Source organism: Polypterus senegalus, chromosome 7 (assembly GCF_016835505.1).
Source record: "Polypterus senegalus isolate Bchr_013 chromosome 7, ASM1683550v1, whole genome shotgun sequence".
Classification (NCBI taxonomy): Eukaryota; Metazoa; Chordata; class Cladistia; order Polypteriformes; family Polypteridae; genus Polypterus; species Polypterus senegalus.
In genome coordinates this window covers 69,544,329-69,572,203 of record NC_053160.1, presented here as the reverse complement: position 1 = coordinate 69,572,203, position 27,875 = coordinate 69,544,329, and the positions used below count along the sequence as shown (strand labels likewise).

The window sequence follows — 27,875 nt, the reverse complement described above, 5'->3', positions numbered from 1 at the left end:
CTCTTCATGTCAGGTAGACATCATCATGCATCATTAATGCAATTAATGAGTGGGATAATATAGTAAGCCTTCACAAAACCATATCTCTTCAATAAATTTCATTCCTGGTGGCTTGATAGCATAATGCAGATTTTGAAGATCTTTTTCACTAAACATGTTTTTCAGAAATAATGGAAACACCTAATCTGACACCTTAATCATAACATAGTCAAACGATACTTAGACCACTTGATCATATCTGCATGATATATTTATTTGCAGCCACTACATTCTCTACATTCCATATAACTTTATTTATTGAAACAAATAAATCATGAAAAGGTGTTCCTCAGATCACTTTCTCATTTGATGGGGCTGAATTTTGCTTGACCAAACATAACAGGTCAGGATAAAGTATAACATTTCTATGTTGTATAAAAAAGTAAACTAAAATTAAGAAAATAAAACTGCTTGGCTTTCCATTAGCACTATAGAGTCCACTCCACTTGTGCTCTCATGTTACTGAACAGAAGCCCTTTCCTGTACCATTAAAGGCATCAGGGTATGTCATTTACAGTCATTGTTCGTTTTTTCTAATCCCTCCTATTCTAATACAGGGTCAATGGTGTCTGCACTCATTTATTTGAAAGTGTTCAAATGTTACATAACTTTCTTTGATAAATAATAGAAACTGCAACAAATGTTTAAGGTATTTGTTCTCAATGAGTTGTCTAATATTACTTGGTAGTATTCACTATGAAAACTACACAATTACATAGGGCAAATACTTGTTTTACTGGCATATCCAGAGAAATTACCTTGCAGACATGGGAAAAATGTACAAACTCCATATAGCCCATTATATTATTTAGAAATATGCAAATCAAATTATTTTCTTTGAATCAGAGAAGTACGAAACTACTTTTGGTGAAATTAGCGTACATATGGTCTCCAAACAGAAATTATAGGTAAATTGTCTTTGATATGGACAAAATTAAAATACAATAGATGGCATAAAAAATCTGTATTGTTCTGTGAAATTTCCAAAAGCCAAGTAATTTTGTTTTGACAGACTTACAGTTTAAAAACATAGGAAAAGTAATAAAAACAAAAAGAAAAGATTAAAACAATAGAGACTAACACATATAGTGAATGACACATTAATGAATTCTTTGAACAGTTTTTGTTCAAAATTCTTAAAATAAGGATTGAAAAAAAAATTTAAAATGGCACTGAAATAGCTTTCCAGAACCATGAACAAAGTATTTTGCCTAACTTCACCCTGAAGCAATGACAATTACTTATGGTGACACAAAGTAAAGTGTTTATGTAGTGATCAGGTAACAATAATTACATACTTCATCTCTGGCAAAACTGTATATTCTTATTATATTTTTCAATCCTGATATACATGGTATATTAAAAAATACATTTAATAATAAGATTAGGTTAATAATCACTCTGATGAAAGCTGGAGAAATAAGTATCTGAGATGGTGCAGGTGCCTCTACACTCCCTGTTGTCTTTGGGAGCCTCTTGAACCCAATACCATTGATAATGTAACTAAGGATGAGCCAAGCAAATGAGGACACACATATAGCAAGGGGTGGGTGCATAAATGACATAGTGTTAAAAGCCAACAAAAAACAGTGTTCAAATAAAACAGTGCAGTGCTCCTTCCATATATAAATGAATAATCCATAAATACAGGCAGTCCCCGGGTTACGTACAAGATAGGGACTGTAGGTTTGTACTTAAGTTGAATTTGAATGTAAGTCGGAACAGGTACATTATTTTAATAAATGCTATTGTTGACAGACTGTAACCAAGTGCTTTGCCAATGAATGATGGAATTTCACCCCTCTCTGAACTTTTTATTATTTCTACTTTATTTTCAATGGTGATGGTTTTTCTCTTCTTTACTGTATCACCAGCACGTGCATCAGGTTTGTGTTTCAGAGACATTCTTGAAGGGTGAAGACAAAAGGTTAAGATGAGCTGTTCTGCACAGCGCCATACACGCTATCACAGCAGGAAGGCACCCGTCAACACGTCTGATGTACTGACAAGAGACAACTTCCTGCTATGTGCGTAACAGTACAAGCAGGCTTACTATTGAGAATGACTGGGGGTGGCAAGGAGGGTTCATCACTCGCCCACCACACAGTCACCTGCACTACAGTATGCTGCCTGCAGCGTCTGCCCACCAAGAACGAACACAGTGCGGCCAAAGGTGGCTAGTAAATCCCCCAACCCCAATTTAACAGGCAGCCATCCGAGGCACACTACAATGCTACCCCCCGCAGCCCCGTTCACCCTCAATGGCCTCTGTTCAGCCACAACCGGGTCACCACTTGCAGCATTACCAGCAATGTGTGCTGGGCAGGCAATGAAATGCCCCCTTCCGATCCATCCAACCTGCATCCAGTCAGGAGCAGTAGCTGCGGCGGAATAGTGGGCGGGCAGTGAACTGGCCCCGGTGACTCTGGACCATTTGTCACCACTTGCCGCCGGGAGCTGCCCGAGTGACACTACACTGCACGAGCAGCGAAATCGCCCCCCTCCCGCCACCGCTTGCAGCATCCCCAGGCCGAAGATGACGGAGTAACTGAGGCGCATGCTTTGCAGTTGCGTCCTCGTTCGCAAGTTGTAGGTCGGATGCGGATGTCCATAACCTGTGGACTACCTGTACTGTCTTGTGTCCATGTGGAAGTTAAAAAGCCATTGTATTAATAAATATATTTGATAAAACAAATCAGAGAGATAGTTCCTTTAAAACAGCCATGACCCCCAAAGCTGCCTTCCCAATAGCTTATCCCATACAGGATCAGGCAACACAGGAGACGACCAACGAACGGGTGCAGTCAACCATTATATCTACACTCAGATCACCATTGCCGGGCACTCTGCAATCATGGGGCGCCACACATCTCCCGCCACCTGTTCCTCAGCATCTGCAGGAGACACCACATGTTGGGCCGCTCCTTATCCCAGCAAATCACTCAATAGGAGCTTCCTTCCTCAGCCTCAGTCTAATGAAGCCCTGAGGCTCACTCCTGACCATGTGTCTTCACTCCTTTCTCTTTTAACCTGTTTGTTAATTCGTTAATTTCTTCCTTCCTCTTTTCTTTCTTTCATTCTCTGACATCCAAGTGCAAGCATCTATTAAATTGCCTTCCTAATTGGGCACAGGTGCAATAAGCCTCTTCCTCCATGCACCACTGAGACACCTGACTGATCCACTAGCCTATGCCCACATATGCAGTGCAATCAGCCAGCATCTCAATTAACCACAGAGAGAAACACAGTCGCGCAAATCTCGACCAGATTGGAGCCTGCACTTTTTGTGACATGATTATTTATTCAAAATTATCCAAATGCCACGGACCACCTATGACCGTATCATGTACCAAAACAACATTCAATTAATAACACAAGAAATATCCCAGTCGACAGTGGTGTAAAATGTTTAGCCACACTGCAGATAATTGAGAATTGTTAGTAAAGTGTAGCCTAGTAAAAATAAATACTGGGTTGCTATTGGTTGGTTGGGCCTTAGGAGAAGCATAATGGGATACCATGGACATAGGCAAGTGATAAAAAGCAATCCTGACATCTAGGCATTAAACTGGCATTGTCAAACAGACAAAATTGAGCTTCAAGTGGATAATATGATTCTATAGTGCATCTCTGTGATACATGAGAAGACTCTGTGGACATTAATAATGCCTGACCCCCAAGTCACATGCTTCTAGCCCTAGGCTTACTAAAGCAGAGAGTATTTAGATAACTGATTTGTGTTTAAGATGTACAGTACTTGTCAGTTTTATTTCTGCTGACTTCTGTACACGAGAATCTGGATATCTGTCTGCTTTATCTGTATGACACTGTATCACAGAAGTTTCCAATTAGATGTCTTGTACTGCGTAACATATCTTCCTCTTGCAAAAGTCACTGTAATAAAAGCAGGGGAGGGATGGATTTACAAAGGGATTTAACTAAACTAGCTGCAACATTCTGCAAATAGTTGGCAATATCTAAGCATTCAGATAAATCTACTGTTCGCATACTAGCCCATTGTCTTAGTTTATGAATTCCTGCAAGTTTTGTATTAAAGGTTCCTTGTCTGAAAGAAACACACTGCTTTGTTTAAGCATCAAAAAAGAGATATGGCACTGCTTTAATTGGTGCTGCTAAATGTCCAGCCTAAATCCTCTCTACTCAGTTATGCCAGATCACCATATTTTAAACTCTTCCTTCCTGAAATAAAAGCTGAAAAAAGAATGAAAGGATTATCTTCTAGCTATTTACTTTAAATGCCTCTCTTTTTAATTGTCATGGCTGTAAGCATTTGGCAACTAAATGTTCTTTATTTTTTCAGTTGGCATAAAAAACTCAAGAAAGTCACACCTCATCAGAGTTTTATTCTATTTTTATTTTCACTGTCTAGGGAGACTCCCATGAATTGAAATATGCATTTTCTTTGTGTTAATTATACTCTATACATTTATACAAAAATATAATCAATTTAAACTCCCAGATGTGTACAATTGTGGATGATTTTTGTTGCATCTTTTGAATACCTGAGTAAGTGCAAGAATTGTTTTAAAATGATATATGGATGAGACCAGTGGCAGAGCAAATGATTTTATTAAAATAAACCATCCTTGAAGAGATGCCATTCAAAAAAAGCAATAGTCAGTGATCAATATGTTAAAAGATAAATTCTAATACAAAATAAATTTTATTCAAAACATGCACTCACTGATCAATTAAAAACTTTCCCAATAAAAACAATACAAAGCATTACAAAGAAATATTACTACAAAGACGTATTACTATACATTTACACCCATTGCGTCTGAAGAATGTTAAGAGCAACACCTCACTTACCTCACCCTACTGTATACTGTCCTGGGAGTCAGCTCTTTCCAAAATCAAGGTTTAATCTTGCTGTTAAACGTGAATGGCACAATAAAAGTTTCCAGGTGTGTTTTATGTCTATCTGAGGTTTTTTAATAAAGGAAGTTAGATTTCAATAAATACACATGTAAGGAAAGGAGTTCTTAACATGAACATAGTTTGATACAGTGGCATTATTAGTGAAAGTCTTATTATTGCTCTTAAGGCAGAATGTCCAAGAGACCCAGAGTACTCACTGGAAACTCACTGGAAATGTGGAAACTCTACAGTGTTAGCATTCAGATAAGAAATCAAACCCAGAGGCAAAAGCACAAGTCACTGTGTCACTGTACTGTACTTCCCGTCTGTAAATAAATTAGAGAAATAAAAAAAATTGTAGGGCTTGAAGCTACACAGGACAACTTGGGAAGACTTCAGTCGCCATCTTTAACAAGTCAGTTCACAGACGTGATAGTGTAGTACAAATGATGAGAATATAAATCATGTGTTAGGCCTCATATGAATTACTGTGTGCAGTTTTGGTCACAGCTTTACACGCATGGCATAACAAGGGAAAATGCGCAGAACAGCAGCTACATTAACTCAACAACTACAGGATACATGAATTATGAGGATAGATTGAAAGACACAAATTTTTCATCCTAAACAATCATCAAGAGGAAACATGATAAAAGTATTTAAGATAACAAAAAATAAGCAAGTTGATGAGAGCAGTTATTTCAAAATTAGTAATTCAGCAAGAACCTGAATAGCACAGATTAAATATTTTTCACACACAAACCTAGTGATATATGGAATAAGTTCTCTAAAATATTTAGTTGGAAGCAGTAGTATGCTAGGCAGAATTAAAGTTACCATTATGACTATAATAGCAGTATTATAGTGTTTCATAAAGGGCACTGTCCCCTCATTTTAAAATGCTTTTTTTAAAAACATTTTAAAAGAAAACAAAATGCCAATACTATCTATGCTCTTGTCAACATTCATATTTTGGCTGGGGGTGGGGGGTGTTTTGACTGAAGTAAGGAAGCAGAAATAAAAATATACTGAACATTCAGCTGCCAAAACTACCAAACACTGTATGTGAACTAAAGCATTTCAGCAAGTATCAGCAAAAAGACAAGTGACCCACAAATATATCAGGTGTTGTCTTCTTTTTTTTTTTACTTTTTTCCAAAAAATGCAGAGTGGGAGCAGCTCTTTCAAATGGTAGAAGGTAAATTAAGTCAAGTGACCAAAAAAAAGACAACTTCTGCAGGCAGGCAACTTTTAAGCCCAAAATATTTTCTTTCTTTATTGCAGGTTTAGGTGCAAACTGCTACATAATCATCTTTTTCTCAAAATATGCTGACATGACAATTATTTGAAAGAAAAACATTAGACATGGGTGGCACCATCCTGTAGTGGTTAGCATCGCAGCCTCGTATACTCCAGATTCCTGGGTTCTGGGCACTGCCAGTGCAGGGTAAGCATATTCTTCATGTGTCAGTGTACTGTAGTTTTATTTGGAAGTTTGAAATGAAGCGAAACAGAGGATGCACAAGGTTTCTTTTTCCAGTGCAACTGTAGCTGTAATAAATGCATTTATTTTAAAATGATATGCCAACTTTCACCATAAAAAACACAAACTCATCCAGAGTTTTAAAAAGTATGTGAGGGGAAAACTACTTAATTACCTTTGGGAATAAATCAGCAAACTAACTTAATTCATGCTATTCCCTTGCACTAGCAATCATGTTCTGACAAATCAATAATATTAGCATTAACATGCCTCACATTATAGTACTGTGTATTGTTAGGGGGTTTAAACAAAGTGGTCACATGTTCACCAAAGCCAGATTAAGACGAATCTCACTGACCTGAATTTCTGAAAGTACTAAAGAGGTGGGTTATTATCAGCCTTTGTTTCTGCTACTTTTTTATTTTTTTATTTTAGTAATAAACCACAAATTCATCATACTTAAATTAACTGATGCCCATCAATGCTAACTACAGTTTACCCAAATTTCTGGGTCACTAATATATCTTTTACATTAATATAAACATCCTTTTTATCATTCCTATGTCCTTGGGAATGTGTCACTTCAGCATTAAAAATAAAATATGACTTCCTTTTATTTTCCAATTGTTCCTTCTGGGTAGAGCTTTTTCTTTATCAATTTATAACTGTCAGAAGAAAGCATTTCAATGGGGAGCAGCTGAAAACTATTTTTGCTGCCTCTAGCTGAAATTCCACTCCTTTCTCTAACTTTCATATCTTTTTGTTAAAAGAGACTAAAGTATAAGGGCCTTTGAATGTTTAGAATATCTTTTAATTATAATATATTATATCATTTAATAAAGTACGTCATTTAGTAATAAAGGATAAGAAGTCAGAGAATAATAGCATTCAGGTCTATAGTTAAAATACCATTTATTTAACTAAATTGGGCTTAGGCTTTAAACATCAACTAAAACCTTGTAACTGTAAACAAAAAAATCCAGCACATGATTTTACTTTCCTAACATAAACGTATTATTTTTAGGTAATAATACTGCAGTTCAGCACTTTATTATGATAAATATAAAGTGGAAACCAAAACTTGTTGAAAAAAAGATTATTCTTTAATCCTCAATCGTGTTGCACTGCTGTTTTGTTTCTTTCCAAACCATTATTGTAGATGACCTTTTACACTTCACACTCTTGTCACCTTTCGTTAGTCCCTTTCAACAATCGTTTGCTTCAGACCACAGGATCATAACTGCCTGGATGTTTTTTGGGTGGCAGAATATTCTTAATGCATCCTGTAATGACACTGTAGTGCATTAAATTCCATGTGAGGTTGGTGCTCCTGTTATGCTCACTACAATGGAAGTGTTTACAGATAATTATGGTTTTATTATTCCTCATCAGAACTGCACATACACACTTTTTGACAACAATTTTCGGGACTGGGGTAGGTGTACCTAAAAGTGGCCCCTCAGTACAGACCAACAGTGTAACTTGTATATCCTGTGCCAACAAGAATTATCATCTAGCCTGTTAATCATTCTAGCACACAATATCTCCTATCATTATATAGATAAGGACACATCAATTGTAATATTATTTTAAAATAATGAAGACTACATAAGGGATCATCATATGACTATGAATTATATTTTGGTGCTCAATGGTAGAAGTAGGTAAGTTTATCATTTTTTCTAGTATTAGTTCTAAACTTGTGAATATTCTCTATATTTAATTTCATAATCTCAAAATATTGCTTGCAAATCAATTGCCACTGTCAAACACCTAAGCATTGTAAGTGTTCTGTGTGATTCACTGTGAAGGCCCAGGAAAGGAGAGGAGGAGAAAAGGCCCAGTCATTAAAAGAGTCTTAGAATCCCAATTCGAAGTGGAAGACAAGGCTGGTGACCAGTTATGACGTCACTTTCTCGTTGATTGTCAGCAATGTCCTTTCCACTTCATCAAAATGAATGGTTGGTGCCAACCAAAAGCAGGCCATCTTTCATTTGACAACCTCAAAGGAGAAAACAAAGCCAGTGAAGTTGATATGACGCAGCAGTGTCCTTTGTATTCTATATTCTGATACCATCTTGCCTATAGGCAGTTTAACAGGCTCTCTAGCAAATGCTTTATAGTTTTTTTTTCACTAATTTTTAATTCAAAATAGCAGAGCATATAAAATATCCATCCAAATTCACATCCACTGAATCCAGCTCCTAAAATTGGGGTGAAGGGGTTGCCTATCACAGAAGAATCAGATACAATTCAGGAACCAACCCTGGACAAAAAGCCAGCTGTACATATCCAACTTTTAGTTGTATTGCTATTAATATTTATTTTTTACAACATATTATAGCGTCATAGAAAAAGGAACTTAACAATTTCCTACATACAATTTTCAAAAGCTGGACATTATTTTATGAACTTCTATTGTGTTCTGCTGTGAATTATGACTCTAGACAAGTGGGCACAGACATTTTAATACACAAATTTACAGTCACGTCACTTTTTTACATGTTAAAAGGCAAAGTCTATACCACAGAGCTAAAGCAAAAACCACACAGGACACTTGATTTCAGTGTCTTTTCAAACTAAAGCATCTATTTAGGCCAAACAACTGATGTATAATATAGTCCAGGCAGTCGGCCCTGTCCATTTCACAAAGCCTTCTTTACATTTTGGACCCTCTACAATTTTGTCAACTTCCTGCACTGTTCTGACATTCCAGTCACACCTTATAAAAAGAATTATGTGCTCAGGTAATTACACTGTGATCGAAACTTTCCAATTCCTTGCAAATACAGGAAAAGATAAATATTTGTCTCACAGAGCTGCACCTACTTTAATACACATTTATTCCAACAATGGTACAGACAGTTCACTGTAAATGTCAATAGTGTATGTGAAAATTCTACCAAGGTTTCCAGCTATTTTCATGCCATCTGGATTTTTTATTTTAAATATTCTCTTGACCTTTTCAGGTGGTCCTTCAGAAAGGATCCTAAAGTCCTCTAATTATCCATTTGTTTTACAAAAAGAGAAATATCTAACATGTACTGCAGATTTACAAGAAAAGCCATGTTTATATTACAGCATCAATTTCAATTTCCAAATTGGAATTGGTGCAAAAAACTTGTTCTGATGTCACTGAATTTGATATTACACTATCTAAAGGTGGCCTGATTGCTAACATGCACATTCAGCTTATGGAATACATTTTGATGTAGTAATGTAAGTAAAGTATAAACTTGCATCCCACAGGTTTCGTTTACTACTTATGATCTTTAATGTTGTAGGTTTAAGAAGCAGAGCTAATTTTCAAAGTATGGTGAGGAAAATTGGATACCTTGTGGTTGTGGGTGATTGCATGGAAATCTAATCTGTGTCAGACACGTGTAAAAACTAAAATCAAGTCACACCAGAATGGTGGTGTAAACTCAACCTAATACCATGGCCTAATACCTAATGGCCTGCAGCCTTAACACATGAATTTCAAAACAGGACATCCCCCTGAAGCTAGGCATGTTTGGGCCCGGCCAGTACTTGAATGGGAGTCCAACCAGGAAAATCTTGGGTTGCTGCTGGAGGAGGTTTTAGAGAGGTCAACAGGGGGTGCTCACTGTGTGGTCTGAATTTGAATCTCGATGCCCCAGTGTAATAAGGGGACAATGTGCTGTAAAAATGGTGTCATCCTTTGGATGAGACATAAAACTAAGGTTCTGACTCTCTGTGGTCATAAAAGATCCCTGGGTATCCTTTGTTTAAAGTGGGGGTATCCCGATGTCCAGGCTAAATTGCCCACCATGGCCTGATCATTCCATCCCCCTAATCATTCCCTGTCTCTAACTGGCTATCTCTCTCTTACCACTTCACCATCTAACAGCTAATGTGCAGTGAGCGTACTGACACAGATTGGCTGCCGTCGGATCATCCAGGTGAATGCTACATATTAGTGCTGGTTGAAGTGGCTCCCCACTTATTGAAGCACTCTGATAAGCGAGAAAAGCCCTAAATAAATGTACATAATTATTATTATCATTATTATACAGCTATCTGTCCTATTTCAGAAATGTCAAATTCCAAGTTAGGTTCTCTGACAGCCAACTTTTGGTAGCACTGGGGGGCACACACCACCATTTCCAGTGTTGTTGGAATAATAAAAAACATAGATGCCACTTCCATATAGAGCATGTCAACATAATAAATCTCTCTATTATAAAAAAAAATCCTCTGTGAGAGAAAGATGGGAGACGAGATGTAATCTTCACGTAAAGATCACGGAAGACACTTAAAAGACCCGCGAGATGAAAGAGATTGGACACGGAGCAAAGACCCGCGAGATGAAAGAGACTGGACACGGAGCGTCTCGCGGGGACCTTAACATGAGACTTTGGGCCAAGAGATTGACCCAGGACCATCTTGCGATGACGCAGAATATGAGATTCTTGCAAGACACGCCCTACATACAATCAATATCAAACAAGACCAAAGGCAGCAAAACATTCAGTCATGTGAACAATTTGACCACACACAGATCCAGGGCTCTCAGTGCAAATAAAGCGTATAAGGACAATACGTTTAAATGAAACATCAACGACTAAGCGAAGAAGAAAGCAGCGCGGAGAAAAGAGACTCAAAAGCGTTGGAGAGAAAAAAGAGCAAAAAAGAAAAAGAATAATCTAGGTGCAAATTCAGAAAATAAGTAAAGTAATTATCAGCCCGGAACAACTGGAATTGAACAAAAGCACGTCCAATCAGGCTGAGAATTAAAAGACAGAGTAAAAGACAAAGTAGAACTTCATAAAGATGTTCACAAACGTTGGCACTATACAAATGCAGAGCAGGTTAGAAATTATGAAAGCAGTGGAATTCAAAAGGCTCAAAAAAAAAAAGGTGCGATACACTTGTGGAGAAAGTTAAAGAATATGAAAGTAGGAAAATTAGAAAGTATAAAAAAAAAGAAAGTAAAGATCGCAGTAGTGCAAACAAACGGAAATTATTACTCGAAAAATGGAAAATAATCACCAGATGTCATTGGAGAAAAAAGCAGGACAAAGCGAGGTAGAAAAATAAAAGACAGAGTAGAAAACAAACTAAAATGTCATACAGAGGTTAAAAAACAAGGGGGTCAAACAAATGCAAAGCAGGTTAGAGATAATGAAATCTGGAATTCAAAAGACTCAAAAAAAATGTAGACGCAATAACACAAATGTGAAAGCAGAAAAAAACGACAGTCTCAAAACAAAGAAAGTAAACATCGCATTAGCGCAAAAAAAGAGAAATTATTACTCACAGAAAAAATGAAAAGGTAAATAGAGATCGAATATATGGTCAAAAGTGATATGTCAGTAGCATGTAAATATTGTAAGGCTTTGAAGTTTAAGTCAGAGAGTTTCAAAAACGTGGACCTCATTTAAAAGATTCAGCATATTGGGACTCGAAAGATGCCAAATATTGTTTTTACAGAAGTTCTGAAATAAAAGTGAAACTAATGAAATAGCAACAATTCAAAGAAAAAAAAAATCTTAAAAGTGTGTATCTGGAAAACCAAACATGGGGGTTGGTAAGCGAAGTGAGCAGGGGGTAAAGCCCCCTAGTCAAAACAAAATTTTAGTAGGCTGTTTAAATATGAAACAATACCTAATTGCAGAGTAATTGTGAGTCAAGAAATGTGATTTTTTTTTTGTAATTAACTACATTTAAAAAAAATTATAACCAGGACATTTAGCATGAAAATAAATTTACCATTGCCAAAATATTAAAAACACAGTAAAAAATAACATTATTTAAAAGAATAAAACATTTGTTAAAAATGTAGGAGACTCGCTTTGTGTGTAAGAGTTCTAAAATGTATTTGATGAAGTACAAATTTTTACAAATACCAAGGCTTGACATGACAACACTGCACAACTGTAACACCAGTCATGCTTTTTTCTGTAATACTTGAAAATATCGCATGACATAAGTAGGCTTAATTCCCTCCTCCCATTACATTAGACTGCGCACAAGATTTGCAAAATATTTAACTCCTAAGTCTACATGACAGAACATGGCAAACTTATTTTTACATGGTCGCAATCAATAAAAAAGTAAGTAATTTGGGATTTTGTCTTGATATTCTTCAAGACATTTTAACATAAAATTCTAAACTAGATTCTACTTTGATAATGAAAATATGCTAAGAGGCCACTTTATTGGAAACAACAGTAACACTTCAGTTTAGGTTCTGTAAGACTGCATCTATGACTCATTTACTCTTATGTAACAAGACCTTAACAACGGCTCCTTTTGATGCGATTAACACTAACAAAGCACCAGTAAAGTGGTTATTCAGCTATACAAAGTGGGCAACTAAATAACTTCAATTCAGATTGGTCATAAATGGCTCATGTGAGACAAATTTCACTTCATATTAGATTCTTTAGAATAAGGCCTACGATTCCATCAAACTCACAAATAATTTTACTAGCGTATAAAGTCTCTTAATATGCCACACTGCACAGAAATGAATAACCACTTTACTAATACTTTATATTATGTAATTAAGACCAAAAGAAGCCTTTAAGGTCTTGTTACATAAGAGTAAATATGTAATCAGACACATTTTGAAGCATTTAAAGTGTTAATGAAACAACTAAACTACAGACAAGAAAGTTGACTGTTTGCCTTCAGATTAGCCAAACTTCCTCAGCACACAAAATCACCAAATAATTGAAAGTGTTGCACAAAGATGCTGGCCCATGTTAGCTACACTGTGTCTCATATTTCTTACAAATTATTGGGTGGTGAATCACAGTTCCCTATATTTTGTTCCATTTTATCAAGATATCATTAAACTGATTTAAAAATACAGCTAAGACATTACTGGTGTTATTTTCCTGCTTGAAATGACTGTTACTCACATATGGTTGCAAAGCCCCATTTTCAGCAGCAATTCCTTTAGTGTCCTAATAGCAAACTCTATTCATATATATTTAATGATTGTTGTGTTCATGCTAATTGGTTATTAGAGAAGCCTTTCGAACTGCATCATCACTGCTGAAACCTGTTATTATGTTTAATTGTGTTACAAGGTGCTGCTGATATTGCAACAAACATGACCAAAATGAATCATCTTTCTCAAGAGTCATGAAAGTCTATTAATTTTTTGCAGAATTTGAAAAAAATCCATTCAAAAGAATTATTAACTCGTTCAAATTTTTTTCATGACTCTTTTTGCAGTAGTACAGAGCCCCGTTCTGTATTAATTAGCTTAAACAGATTATTATTATTTTTCCACCTTGCAGTGTAGTTCTTATTATGACGCCCTGTATGGTTTTCCTGGCATACAGTTCAGTGAACCATAAGTGAACTGTAAGGTGTGTGTTAAAATCAGTGAATCGAAAGAAGAAGTAGTTGGAAGACCACCATGGTTGAAATGGTTCTTTTGAGGAGAAGTTACAAGAATGGTCTGATGGAATCATGGTGAAAACATTAGTAAAAGAAAAGGTAAGTTTAAAATCCAGTTGATAATGGCACTGAACAGCGTGGAATAGACTGAAACTATTGGCTAGCTATACTCTTCCGGTTCCAGTTCACTAAACTGCATACCAGGAAAAATACATAGCTACTGAAATAAGAAAAAATAAAAAATAATCCATTCACATTAATTCATTAGAATGAGTTACTTCATTCGGATGAATTATGAACAGATTTTTTTTTTGTGTGCCTGATATCTACGGGAATATTTGTCTTGCTGGGCTTATATTTTGAAGCACGAGGCAAATGCAATGCAATGTTTAGTGCATTAGTGGAAGCGCATAATCATAGAGAAAGAGAGAGACACACACAGCAGGGGGCTGCCAAAACACCAAGGGTAACTGCTGAAAATGAATCAGTAAGTCTTACTTTTGTGTCATGGGTCAGGCTTTTGAAGTCAAAATAATATTCATTAGTATAACAACTAAAATGTTACAAATGCACTGAAAACATACCACACATATTTGAATAATACGGGAGCAAATTAGTACAAAGACATAAGCAACAACAAAGTCTGATCAGTTAAATGAGTCACCTTGAAAACAAAATGTAAAGGCTGTTTTATAGAAATTCTGAAATATTAATCTTCAACTGCAGTTTAGTTTCACAGAGAGACAAATCTAAAATAATTTAACTTGTGCATTAAATATTTCTCTACATAGGTTTTATCAACCTGCGGATGTCTCCACAACACACTGATCCAAACATACACTATACAGGTAAAAGTACATGGACAGCCCTCCAAATCACTGAGATCAGGTGGTCAGGTACATCCATTGTTAAAAAGTACATAAAATCAGGCATGCAGACATACAACCTCCATTGACAAACACTGCCAGTAGAATGGGTCATACTGAAGAACTCAGTGACTTTAAACTTATTATAAGATGCCACCTTTGCCAAATGTATGTATGTGAAATTTCTGCTCTATAAGATCTGCCCTGGGCAACTGTAATTGCTATTATTGTGAAATGGAAGTGCCTAGGAGCAACAACATCTAAGACACAAAGTGGTAGATCATGTAAACTCACAGAGTGGGGCTAAGTGATGAAGTGCATAGTGTGTAAAAAAAACACCAATCCTCTGTTGCATCACTCACAACAGAGTCCCAAACTGCCACTGGAAGTAACAGCAGAACAACAGCAGTACATTGAAGGCTTCATGAAATGGGTTTAAATAACCCAGCAGCACACAAGCCTAGGACCATTATGCACAATGCCAAGCATAGGCGGAAGAGGTGTAAAACATGCTGGACTTTGGAGCAGTGAAAACATGTTGTTTGGAGTGATGAATAATGCTTTACTATCTGACAGTATGATGGATGAATCTAGTTTCAGGTGGTACCAGGAGAATGTTACCTTCCAGACTCTTTATCTATAGTGCCTACAGTAGAGCTTGGTAGAAGATAGAGATAATGGTGTGTGGCTGGCTTTCAGGGTTTGGGCTAGGTCTCTTGATTCCAAGGAAGGGCACTGTTAATGCCACAGCATGCAAAGACATCTAGACAATTGTGTGCTGCCAATTTTGTGGCAACAGTTTGGGGAATGTCCTTCTCTGTTCCAGCAAGATTGTGCACCTATGCACAAAGCCAGGTCCAAATAGACAGGGTTTGAAGAGTTTAATGTGGACAAACTAGAGTGGCCTACACAGAGCTTTGACCTCAAAGCTACTGAGCAACTCTGTCGTGAATTGAAAATCTGATTGTGTTTTTGTGATAGACTTCAGGAGTCTACAATCTTTTGGCCATACTGTACATTGTAAATCTCACAACAGCAAGTCTTGCAAACCTGGCTTGAAAATTGTGCTGTTACTAAATGAGATTTTAAGAGTTTGTGTAAAAGGAAGTGCCCTGAATTATCTTGGTAGTCAATAATTCATGTGGCAATGATATGTTTTTGTGTCAATTTCAAGAAGCATTCACTTTTCAATTACTAGATAAAAAATGACAATGAATACATTAAGTAATGCACATAAAGTAGCATCCTTAAATCAGGTATTCCTTGATGATCTTATCATTCTTGATATATCATAATCTGAAATCCCTTCCCAGGCCTATACCCCCACAATTGCTGTTACATTCAGGAAAATCACCAACTCTACCACAAACGAAATTCAAGCTCTGTGAACTTATGCATTCCAAATTTTATAATTAAAAAACATGAAACACATGAAAAGGGAGAAGTTTCACAACCATGTAATCATTAAAAAAAGGAAATGATGAGAGCAGACTCTGCATTTACCAGGAACCTTCCTATTACTAAACTTCAGGCGTCAATATTTAAAGGCAGTTAGAAGATGATCAGGTCAGAATCTCCATAGTAAGTAATACTTAGGACGGCAAAATGTTCTAAATGTTTTCAAGCATTTCCCAGGCAAGAATACCTTGCATCGGGCAGCACGGTGGCGCAGTGGGTAGCGCTGCTGCCTCGCAGTTAGGAGACCTGGGATCTCTTCCTGGGTCCTGCCTGCGTGGAGTTTGCATGTTCTCCCCGTGTCTGCGTGGGTTTCCTCCCACAGTCCAAACACATGCAGGTTAGGTGCATTGGCAATTCTAAATTGTCCCTAGTGTGTGCTTGGTGTGTGGGTGTGTATGTGTGTGCCCTGCGGTGGGCTGGCGCCCTGCTTAGGGTTTGTCTTCTGCCTTGTGCCCTGCGTTGGCTGGGATTGGCTCTAGCAGACCCCGTGACCATGTAGTTAGGATATACCTGTAGCAGGTTGGATAATGGATGGATGAATACCTTGCATTGACCATTTGAACTGATTACTATATCATAAAAAAATTAAATCAAGAAAAGGAAAAAATGTATAATTAATCCTCCGCCTGGTCAACACATAATCAATCATATCAAATCATTTTTACTACATGTGACCAGCTGGCATGGTTGCCTCTCTCACTGTCAGTTTGGGCTACTTCAGCTATACCAAACTGATTAATTACTCTGACAGGTTGCAGAAAGGGGTGAGTGCCGATGAAGGGTAGTTATTTCATTCTGTGCAAACTATCGGCATTTAATGAAAAGTCCAATAAAGCTAAGGTACCACTGACAGATAGATAGATAGATAGATAGATAGATAGATAGATAGATAGATAGATAGATAGATAGATAGATACCATACATTAAATCATTTAGAAAAATAGTATTAACTGACATTTTTACAATGAATAGTATTTACCAAGAACTCTGATTGATACTTTTCAAGTACCACTGCACGGAACGATTGATCGTCTTCATCGTAAGCACAAGTAATACACTATTAGCGCAAAAGATAGCCCTATACACCATTATGGTACCACAAAGGTGGCAACACCTTCGCCAGAGTGACCTGAGGTGCTGTATTTGATAAGCAATGCTTGAACCACCTTTCTCTGAGGACAAGAGGTCAGAGTGTTTCCTAGTATGAAATAAGCTGCTGTACATTGGCCATAGATGAATTCTGAACTAGGCTTTCTTTTGTACAGAGTTGTTAATGTCTTCCCTATGTATGAAAGGGTTTTCTAATACAACGACACCCAGTCACATTAATTTGTTTTTGCAAATTACCCCGGGGTAACTAAGCTCTTGTTTAATGCTCTAAATATTCTATAATCCTCAGAGATTTCAGCAAAAATCTTTTAATACTGTTGTTAAAAGTTTTAGTAATATCTAGAAGAAGCATTAACAGTTTACACATTTTATAATCAGAGGAGCTGCAACTAATGAAGAGTCCATAGCCTCCACGTAAATGCAATAATACACATTTAAAATACAACTTGCTTAACACTGTGCATGGAGTAAAGCCAAACATAATTATACTTATACTGTTAAAGATGTAATTAAATGATGACAATGCTGCATATTTCTGTGCTTAAATGTTTTAAGACTGTACCATTTGCTTTGACTAAAACACAAACTTGTTGAAGTATCCTTTGTTACTGCCTGCACTCTCTTTTCCATTTCAGATTCTCAGGGAGTCACAGCTTAACTGACTGTAGCAGGCATAATGTCAGATTCACCCTGGATGTAATGAGCCAAATACTGAAAATAAAACTAATTAAAGCATTTGACAGAATCCTTACAAATCTTTGAGAAACATTTGACCAAAATGAAGCTGAGTTATAAATCTAAAACAAGTGTTGAACATGAAACCATGTTTCAGGCCTTATCAGGCCCAGATCATTCATAATGTGTAAACATACAATAGAATAAATCAAGAAATAGTTTTGCCTAGGTTAGGTTTAGGGAAAATAGAATCCCCATGAGTTTTGATTACACTGCTCAAATCATGAGTTTTGTGTCTTTCTCTGCTCATGAAGTTTCAGGAAGCACTGGCCATCTTATACCAATTTGTTTTTGGGCTTAAGCACTTGTCCCCTCCCTGTGTTTTCTCTATTGATTCTCTATGTATTCTCCCATGTGGTGCCCCCCATCCAAGTAAGTCTCATTCTATGGTTAGGTTCCTGGTTAGGTGAACTGGTGATGCAAAATAAGCACCGCCAGGGCTTGCTCCTGCCTTGTGCCAAATGCTTGCTGGGTTAGGCGGTAGCTTCCCCAATGTCAATCCTCTAGATAAGCAGGTTAAGAAGATGGGTGAATAATTCTGGTTGTAGAGGTGTAGGCAGAAAGTTAAGATGGCACCAAAAGATGAGATGTAGTGGTTAAACAAAGCTAAGATCCGTTGCCAAAGATCAATGCTATGTATCACCAAAGCCAAAACATTAAACTACTGTAAATCATAGTCAAAATGTTGCAGAACAGAGTTCTAATAATAAAATAATAATAAAACATGGAAATGCACACTCTAAAAAGTAGAGATTTTATCCACAATTTCAAATAACCAATAAGTGCATGGCACTGACATTTACACCATTGTGCTGGTGACATCACACGGGACATCCAGTCACTGTTCACCAACACTAGCAGTGGGGCTAACATGGCAGTGCACATAAAAAACAAACTTGGCATTGCTGAACGTGAAATTTTTTTACATCTTTACATAAATTGTCTAAAAGAAAATAAATGACACAATTGAAATCAGCATATTTCAAAACCTCCAAAGTGAAGAAAATAAACCAGAGAAAATAAGGTCAGGAAAAATGAAAAATAAATTTAGATCATAAAAATATTCAGAACTACTGCAACTCTCTTTTGGATTGAGTCCACCTCTTTTAAAAACTGCTAACCCTATCCATAAATGAAAACATATTTCTTGACAAAGATAAGACTCTTGACTCTGCTCCATTCCTCATCTTGACCTTCAGCTACTTCGGTGACCATAGTCTGCTGCTTTCCTGCTTTTTCCAGCATATCTTTTCTACTTTGGCTCTGCCTTTTCAGACACTCGCTTGATGAGGCAATCACACCAATTTGTCTGTACCTGTCACTCTAATTACACCAAATTTCTTAGGTTGCCTCCACAAAGTCACCATAATCACATCAAGCAACATCTTATACACATGGCACATCCAGACTTAAACTAGGCTGCCTCTATTAGTGTAAGTAAATGTCCCTATTCTCCAAGATAAGCTTCTGGATTCAGTATAGAAATTAAGTTAACCATGTCCTGCCTGAGTCATCAGACTGCAATGAATGATAACATTCAGATAATGATTGACAACTATATTTTATAAGTATGGTATTGCTCTCTCAATGCATTTCTTAGAAAGCCGCCAACCTACATTGCCCCAAATGGTAACACTTCCTAAAGTCTTCTGGGACTCTCCAAGGGGGTGTTGGGATACAATGTATTCCCTGTCTAGATTTTGTATCTAATGCAGAAATATGTTTAGCTTGAGTGTGCCTTTAAAATGGACTAAATAAGTCATCTCTGTATACAATTACCAAATATTTGTCATTCTCTTTAATGAATAATGTTTTTATTGAATGACAGTTGTTCTACTTTGTGCGAAAATGAAATTGCTACTTGCTACCCCAAACATTATTTATACAAAACCACTTCAGAACACATAAACAGATTGTACGTTCTTGTCACTTGCAACATTTTTGTTGTAAGTACTTTTTCTAGGAGTCCCCACGTTATACAAACACGTCAACACATCGCTTTCACAATAGTCACACTACAATCACGGAACTTCACAGTTCATTTTTTCTAGCTATGTCCACTTGAGATCCTAACACAGTATCTCTAGTTCCCCACTTCTCTCTCTCTATTACTCACACACACACACACACACATATAATTAACTTTCAATGGTCCCCCCCAGCATACACACTTTACAAACTCTGTTTCTTCCTCTCTCACACACTCACAAAGGCATGCCATCACTTCCAACATATCTATAACAAGCAGCTTCTAATGATTACACACAATGTTGTGAATAAATCCCCACCCTTAAACACACACAAGATGGTCCACACCTTGTACACATTGTGAGACTTGCCTGGACACCACTAGTCGGGGACTACATCTTTATAAAAGCACATGTTTATCATGCACAAAAACACAGTCCCAAACACAACACACAGTGTTCCCAGCACCAATCACTCCTATTTCAGGCTCTCTCTCAGTGTCCATGGCCGCCTTTCCCCTCCTCATTGGAGCTTTGTCCTGCTCCCACTCCCGACTCTAGCTCCCTGATTGTAGGGAGGCAGCCCCTTTTACTTCCACCCAGATGTGCTCCAGGTGCCTGATGATGTTCTTCCGGCAGCACTTCCTGGTGTGAAATGCTGCCCTTTGCACTGGAAGCACTCCAGGCGTCCCCGGAAGGATCTTCCTCCATCTTTCCGGGTGTGGTGGAAGTAAATGTTTCTAAGGGTTCCACGAAGCTTCAGGCGCCCCCTGGCAGTGGCCACGGATTCCAATGGGTTGTAACTTCTTTACTCCTCTCCTGATCCAGGGCGGTTACCCCCCGTGGCCCGGAAGATATAAATGCCACCTTCCGGTCTTTCCAGGCGTCCCAGCTGGGTAAGAACCACAGCCATCTGTGACAACATACATAAGCATACAAAAGGGGCACCACTAGCAGTAAACGTGGTTAACACCCTCTCTCCCTGACACACACACAAACTTCTTACCACCTTCTGCATGAGAAGCCTAAAGAGGTCAATTTTCGCACACAAAACAAGTCTCATCCATTTTCACACATCTATAAAGAGTAATTGCACACATTGTGCAACACATTTATATCAAGTAGATTTCAGTGACTCAAACACAGTAGGAGTCGTCACTTCTCTCATTCACACTGCCATTCTCTGACACACACATACTTTTCACCTATGCCACATTTATCGTACGCAGCTCTTAGTGGTCCCTACTTTTGACATGCATACATAATAACAGTGCTCTGTACTTTTTCCACTCACACACATATATTTTCATCTCACCACATGACACACCTATACTGTATATAGTAGTTAGTGTCTTGTAGTCTCCATTTTAACCACACACTCACACTACCACTCAGCATATCTTTTGTAAGAATCTTCTATTTGACAACACTCAGTAACTGTGGTGTGCACTTCTCTCTCACATACACAAAAATATTCTTACCACTTACAACAGATTTTTAGAACTTGGCATTTATTGGTCTCTACCTAAAGCACATTAAGTGTTACTACTTGGCAGCACATTGTTGCAACTAGGGTCCACTGGCCTACACTTTACACATGTACACACAACCACCAGCAGTTTTCATCAATTGCTGCTTAGTGGTTACCGTTTTCCACACAGTACAACTTGCAGCAGATTTACTGTAACTGGTATCTAATGATCTCCACTTTACAAAACACACAGCGCCTTTCAGAACACATTTATAGCAACTTGCGTCTATGGCAATGACTTTTGATATAAAGATTACCACTGTTCTCCACCTCTCTGTCTTACATATGCACTGCACCATCTTACCATTGGCAGAACAGGTACAGTACTCTGAGACTTGTGGTTACCGCTCTACATAAATATGGCATCACTTGCAGCACATTTATAGTAACTGGTTTCTAACGATCAATACTTTTGATACACAAGTACAGTAACAGTGATGTTCACAGCTCGCTATATTATGTTACATGTAGTTTCATTTTACCAAATGCAACATATGTAATGCGTACAATTACTTGTGGTTACCACTCAACACACACACTTTACCACTTACATTACTGTGACTTATGGCCACCATTTCATACACACAATACCACTTAAGAGTACACACTGGCTAAAGGAACATTTACACTCCAAAACTAAATGCATGCAGACAACTGCAGACACAGTAACAGACAGTGGACACGCATCCTCTTCTGCTTACCGTGCTGAATCAATCTACACATGTGCACTGACTTTCTCTTCAAACATGTCCATGTTTTGTTGTCTGGTATACTGAGCAGTCGACAAGCACAGGCACACACAGGACCACACAGACACAAACATCTGGGGGCACGCCGTCACAATCACACAACTCTAGGTGACATGACTGCTGATGTAAAAAGTAAAATGGGCCTTTATGATCACCACTTTACACACAGACACACATAGTGACACTTTAACTACACAAAGATTTGTGGTGAAGACTTTACACACACAAACAGGACCACTTAAAGTACACAGTGACATGTGTTTACTGCTTTGCACACATAGTACCATTTAAAGTACACACTGGCTTGCAGTCCGCACTTTAGGCACACACAAACTACTACTGTCAGCAAATGTGCAACATACACACATACAAACTACCATTTTACATACACAATAACATGTGGTCACTAATTTATACATATACATACACACACACACACAGAGTAAAAATTCAAGTATACAATGACTTGTGCCTACCACTGCCGGCACATGTGCAGTAAACAATCACTTGTGGTCACGACTTTACAGAAACACATACACTCTCACACTCACACAATACAGTACCACTTCAAGTATATAATGAGTTGTGTCTACCACTCTGAACACACAAAACAACACAAATGTAGTATCACTTACAGCACCTACTTATTTGTGGTTACCATTTTACACACAGTACCACCTAAAGCACACTGTAACTTGTCACCAGTTTACACACACACACACACAGTACTGCATCAAGTGCACAAAGTCCTCAACCCCTTACACACACAAAATACCCACTGACTTGTGGTCAACACTTTTGCACACCTAGAGAATACCACAGCCAACAGATCCGCAGTACACAATGTCTTGTACTCACCCTTTCACCCACACACAGTACCACTTGAGGTATACACTTACCCATATTTCTCACTGTTTTTCTTTTTTTCTGAACTTATTTACCATTTATTTAAAGAAAAAAGCCAAACCTCACCCTGGGGACAAATAAAGTTAAATCTATTTATCTATCCTAGACACCATTGCACACACTGACAAACAGAATTACTTAAAGTACTGTACATACTGATTGTCACCACCTTAATGACACTCAGTACCACTTGAAGTAAACACTGCCATGAGGTGACCACACAAAGTACCTTTAAAGTGATCACCACTTCAAACAGACATAGAACCACTCAACACGCCGATTGCCAACTACAAGTTGGGAGAATTTTCTGCTCTGTGTGCCAACTACCAGTTAACTCGAACTTTAGCGGAAATCCATGTTTAGTTTTTGTGAGTTTTGCTCAATAACAACCTCAATAACGTGTTTAATTACTATATTAAAATAACATCCTGATTTTACATTGACATCAGGAATAAAGTTATCTGTTGTCACCATGGTAGTCAACAACACTGTGACTTGTGGTCACCAAACACACACTACCACAAGCAGTATATGTCATTTCCAACAGCCACCACTTTTGACACACGTAACGGTGATCTTGAACTTCTTCTTTTTCACATCCATGCCAGTTACTTCATAGGAAGTGCTGCATATTTAAAGCGTGCAGGCACTGGTGGCTACCACCTTACACAAACACTTCCTGCACATGTATAGTGACAAGCGGTCCCCGTTGTTTACAGTGTCACATACATAGACACACAATGAGTTGTGCTCACCAGTTTCCCACAAACTGCGTACCCCTCACACATTTTCCGTTAGGAGCCTCTTATTAACCTCACTTGACACCCATTAAACGCACTAACAATGTCCTCGTGGTTTTTCTCACAGGGCCATCGTGACGGTGGTCCTAGTGCTCTATTTCTCTCCCCTCTTTCACACACCATGCTACTTTAACACTATTTCAAGCAGCTTTTCATGCTCCTCACGCCATACAGTCATGCAAAGTCACGTTAAGCGTCCGACATAAAACGAACGACTGTTTTCAGAAATACATTTTGTGCACGAGTTGGACACCACATCGAAGAATAAATAACTAAATAAACGAAAAATCGTTTTTATAAGATGTTAATCGACCGTATAACGATTAATACGCAGAGAAGTCAGTGATCATCCCGTCGCTCCTCACCAGTTGCCCTTACCTGTTGATTTTTTGAACAAACGCTCTTCGCTCGGCGGCCGGCAGCGTGGCCATCTGTCACGACTCCCTCCGCGGGACCACCTGTCTGTGTGGAAAAGTCCCCAGTGGCTGCAGAAGCGTGACCCTTCTGTTTTTTCTGGGTGGAAACTTCCGCAATTTCACCTTCAGACTGCAGAACGGAGGCGGGACCATGAGATCTCAGTCGGCGCTGACACGCGCTAGTAGTTCTTTTTTTTTCCCCAACAGTTTAGCCGTAAGTTGCTCGGACTGCAAGCTTCTTTTTTTAATAGAAATATCACCGGAAGTGCCGTGACGAAAACAAAAATAGAAAACGCCTGACACCTTCTAAGCGTGTACTGTCCCACACACACCGAGTAAGTGGGTAGATCTCGCTGTGCACAACTGCACCCAACCGAACTGTCGCTGAACTGTGGCGAAATCAACGCAAAAATGTGACTGCCCGCTGGGTACAATGTGGGAGGTGATTATATTGCAGCATTAGCGAATTTTCATTTCGAATGAAATTGGAAGAGCAGTTCAAGGTGCGCTTTGCCATGGCAAATACACCTAGAATGAATCGATTATGTGCCTGTGAAATACATTATCGAGTGCTTTCAAAACTTTTCATGATGGTAGACGAGGTGTGAGGAAGATGGGCCAGCGTTTATAAAAAGTCTGTTCGGAACCAAACTGGAGAGCAGTCCTGACAGGTTGAGAGGAGTAAATGAAGAGAGACGCATACCACTACGTGTACATGCATGCATATCCGCAAAGGCACACGTGGAGTTTTGACAGCGACTAATGCAGATCTATTAACACCCCGTGTGAAAGGCAGTTAGATAAATATTGGGGCATTAGATATTTGCGAATCGAGAAAAAATAATTGTAGCATCACCTTTTGACATTTAAACTCCTTAAAGTCTTTACCCTCTTTACAATACTTTCCTTACTATGGAACGTAAACTACGTGCAAGCCGTTGGATCACGCATTCCTTCACTTGCCATTGTCATAATTTCTGTATATCAGTACTGTATTCTGAAGAGTGAACAGGCTCCAGCCGACCTACAACCCTGCCCTGGATAAGCGGATTTACAAAATGGACGGATGTCTAAAATAAAATTTTGACTTGTCAAAATTATAATTTCAGTTATCTTAAATATATTTTTTAAAAAATCTGAAAACTGTGGAACTTTCCCATTGAATTGGATGGAACATTCAGTTGGTAATATCAGTAATAGTATTTGGGGTTGTGCATTACAGATAATATCATCTGTGGTGTGATAACAACACTCACTTGTTTTCTGTACCACCTATGGTTTGATTACTACACTCAGTTGTTTTCTGTATGTCATCTGCATGTTCTCTTTGTACCTCAGTGTTCTTCCACATGCCCAAATTCACATGTTCGGTTTACTGGTGACTCTATGTTGGTCCGTAGTGGGAATGTGCATGAGTGGGACCTGCCTTGAGAATGAATGAACCATGTATAGTTTATAGGTACAGTACAGTATATGTATATTATGCATTTGGTTATAAGCAAAGTTGAAATTAAGTATACTGCATCTGTAATTGCATTTTCACTAGTTAAAATTAGATTTGAGGATACCTTAAATTTTATTTTAACTAGTTAAAATTGCATTTTAGATATATAAACATTACACTATAGATATTTATAATTCAAATTGGTTTTGTTGTTTTAAGTGAGACTGATGTCTCATTCAGGGATGGTCCCTGTCTTTTGCCCATTGTTAGCTGATAATTGTACTAGAAAATGTGATTTAAAAAAATGAAATAAAATGTAGTCTCCTAAAAATAAGACTCATAAAGTTCTTTCAAATATTGTTAATTACTGTTTAAAAATGTGTCCCATTTAATATCTATCCACATTTACTGACTAATAAAACCGTCTGCTGCACACCACAAAGCATTTATTAGAACCCACAAAGAGTTGTGTTGAAGATTGGCCACTGTATAATAACGCACACGGGCAGCTGATTGGGTGCTTCAAATGCAAACTAGAAAACAAATGAAGGAACTTTTATTATGAAATGAAAACAGATACCATACTTCTAGTGTGAAGTGAAAAGTGTGAAATTCTGTGAATTCCAATTTATAGTGGGCTATTTTCCAGTTACTTGCTGGAGAGGTGTGATCTTTGCAATACCTGCCTTCAATATTGCTTCAAACATATCTAGGAAAAGCTATTTTCAAGTCAGAATTCCTGTGGGTTTTCATAAACAAAAATCTTTTTTAGCACAACTTCTTTACACAGTAAATACTTTACCACTGAACTGAAATTGTATTCACCTCCTTAGAATTTTTCATATTTTGCTCAGACATTTATTTAAAATACAGCTCAGTTTTCTGGAAATGTATTTATTTGTCTGTGTACTGTGTACAGTGGAAAATATTAACACAATACAGTATATAGTATACTTGTATGTTCTTAACTTTTTTTACATATACTGTTTGGCATTTATTAAACTTTGGGAGTTTTAAACAGCTTGACCCACCTCCTTGCAGACAAAACCATTCAGAAGTTTCACATTCTCTCTCATTATTCTTGGTGATAACTCTAATTTCAATGCATAATCAAATTTCCTCAAACCTATTAGAATTAATTAGAAATAAAAAAATCAGAATATTTCTCATTCTGTAAATTGTCCTTGTAAATATATATTTGGTGCAGGTTTCTTAATTTCAACCATACATATTGTTTACATTTCACTCATTGTCCTTGTAGCTCAGGCTGAATGAGGTCCATTTGGGGAAACACTGCTTACCGGCCACAGAGTCTTAGCAGAACTGAGATTCATCGCTGAGTATTGTGACAGTCTCAACTGTAGGTTCTGATTCACTGGCCTGCTAGAAGACAAATCCCATGTCCCTTGGGTATGTATGGCTGTAACTTCAGCCTAAGAAACCTGCACCAAATATATATTTATGGGGACTACTAATTCTGATAGGTTTTAGGAAATGTGATTATGTCTTGAAATGAGAGTTATCATCAAGAATAATGAGAGAGAATTGTTGACATGTTGACATGACTTATGGAAACAGTTGTACAGTATTTCAACAGTAACATTAAGTTTATTGGATTAACAGAAAATAGGCAATATGCATCCTTTTGTAAATATAACAGCCTCTAGACGCCTCCTATAGTCTTTGATGAGTGTCTGGATTCTGGATGGAGGCATTTTTGACCATTCGTCCATACAAAATCTCTACAGTTCAGATAAATTTGATGGCTGCCAAGCACGGACAGCCTGCTTCAAATCATCCCATAGATATTTGATGATACTCAAGTCAGGGGACTGTGACAGCCATTCCAGAACATTCTACTTCTCCCTCTGCATGAATGCCTTTGTAGATTTCGAACTGTGTTTTGGGTCATTGTCTTGTTGGAATATCCAACCCCTGCGTAACTTCAACTTTGTGACTGATGCTTGAACATTATCCTGAAGAATTTGTTTATATTGGGTTGAATTCATCCAACCCTCGACTTTAACAAGGGCCCCAGTCCCTGAACTAGCCACACAGCCCAACAGCATGATGGAACCTCCACCAAATTTGACAGTAGGTAGCAGGTGTTTTT

General features: G+C 37.8%; 1 protein-coding gene across 2 annotated transcripts in view; it reads right to left on the bottom strand.

Annotated features, from left to right (window-relative positions):
- Positions 1-24,694, bottom strand: part of dock8 (dedicator of cytokinesis 8) — a 229,161-nt gene extending 204,467 nt beyond the window's left edge. For both annotated transcript variants that reach the window (XM_039758842.1, XM_039758843.1), the window contains exon 1: positions 24,281-24,694. In XM_039758842.1, the coding sequence (XP_039614776.1) occupies positions 24,281-24,333 (53 nt within the window). In that variant the 5' untranslated portion in view covers positions 24,334-24,694. The remainder of the gene's footprint in view (positions 1-24,280) is intronic.
- Between the last annotated feature and the right edge of the window lie 3,181 nt (positions 24,695-27,875).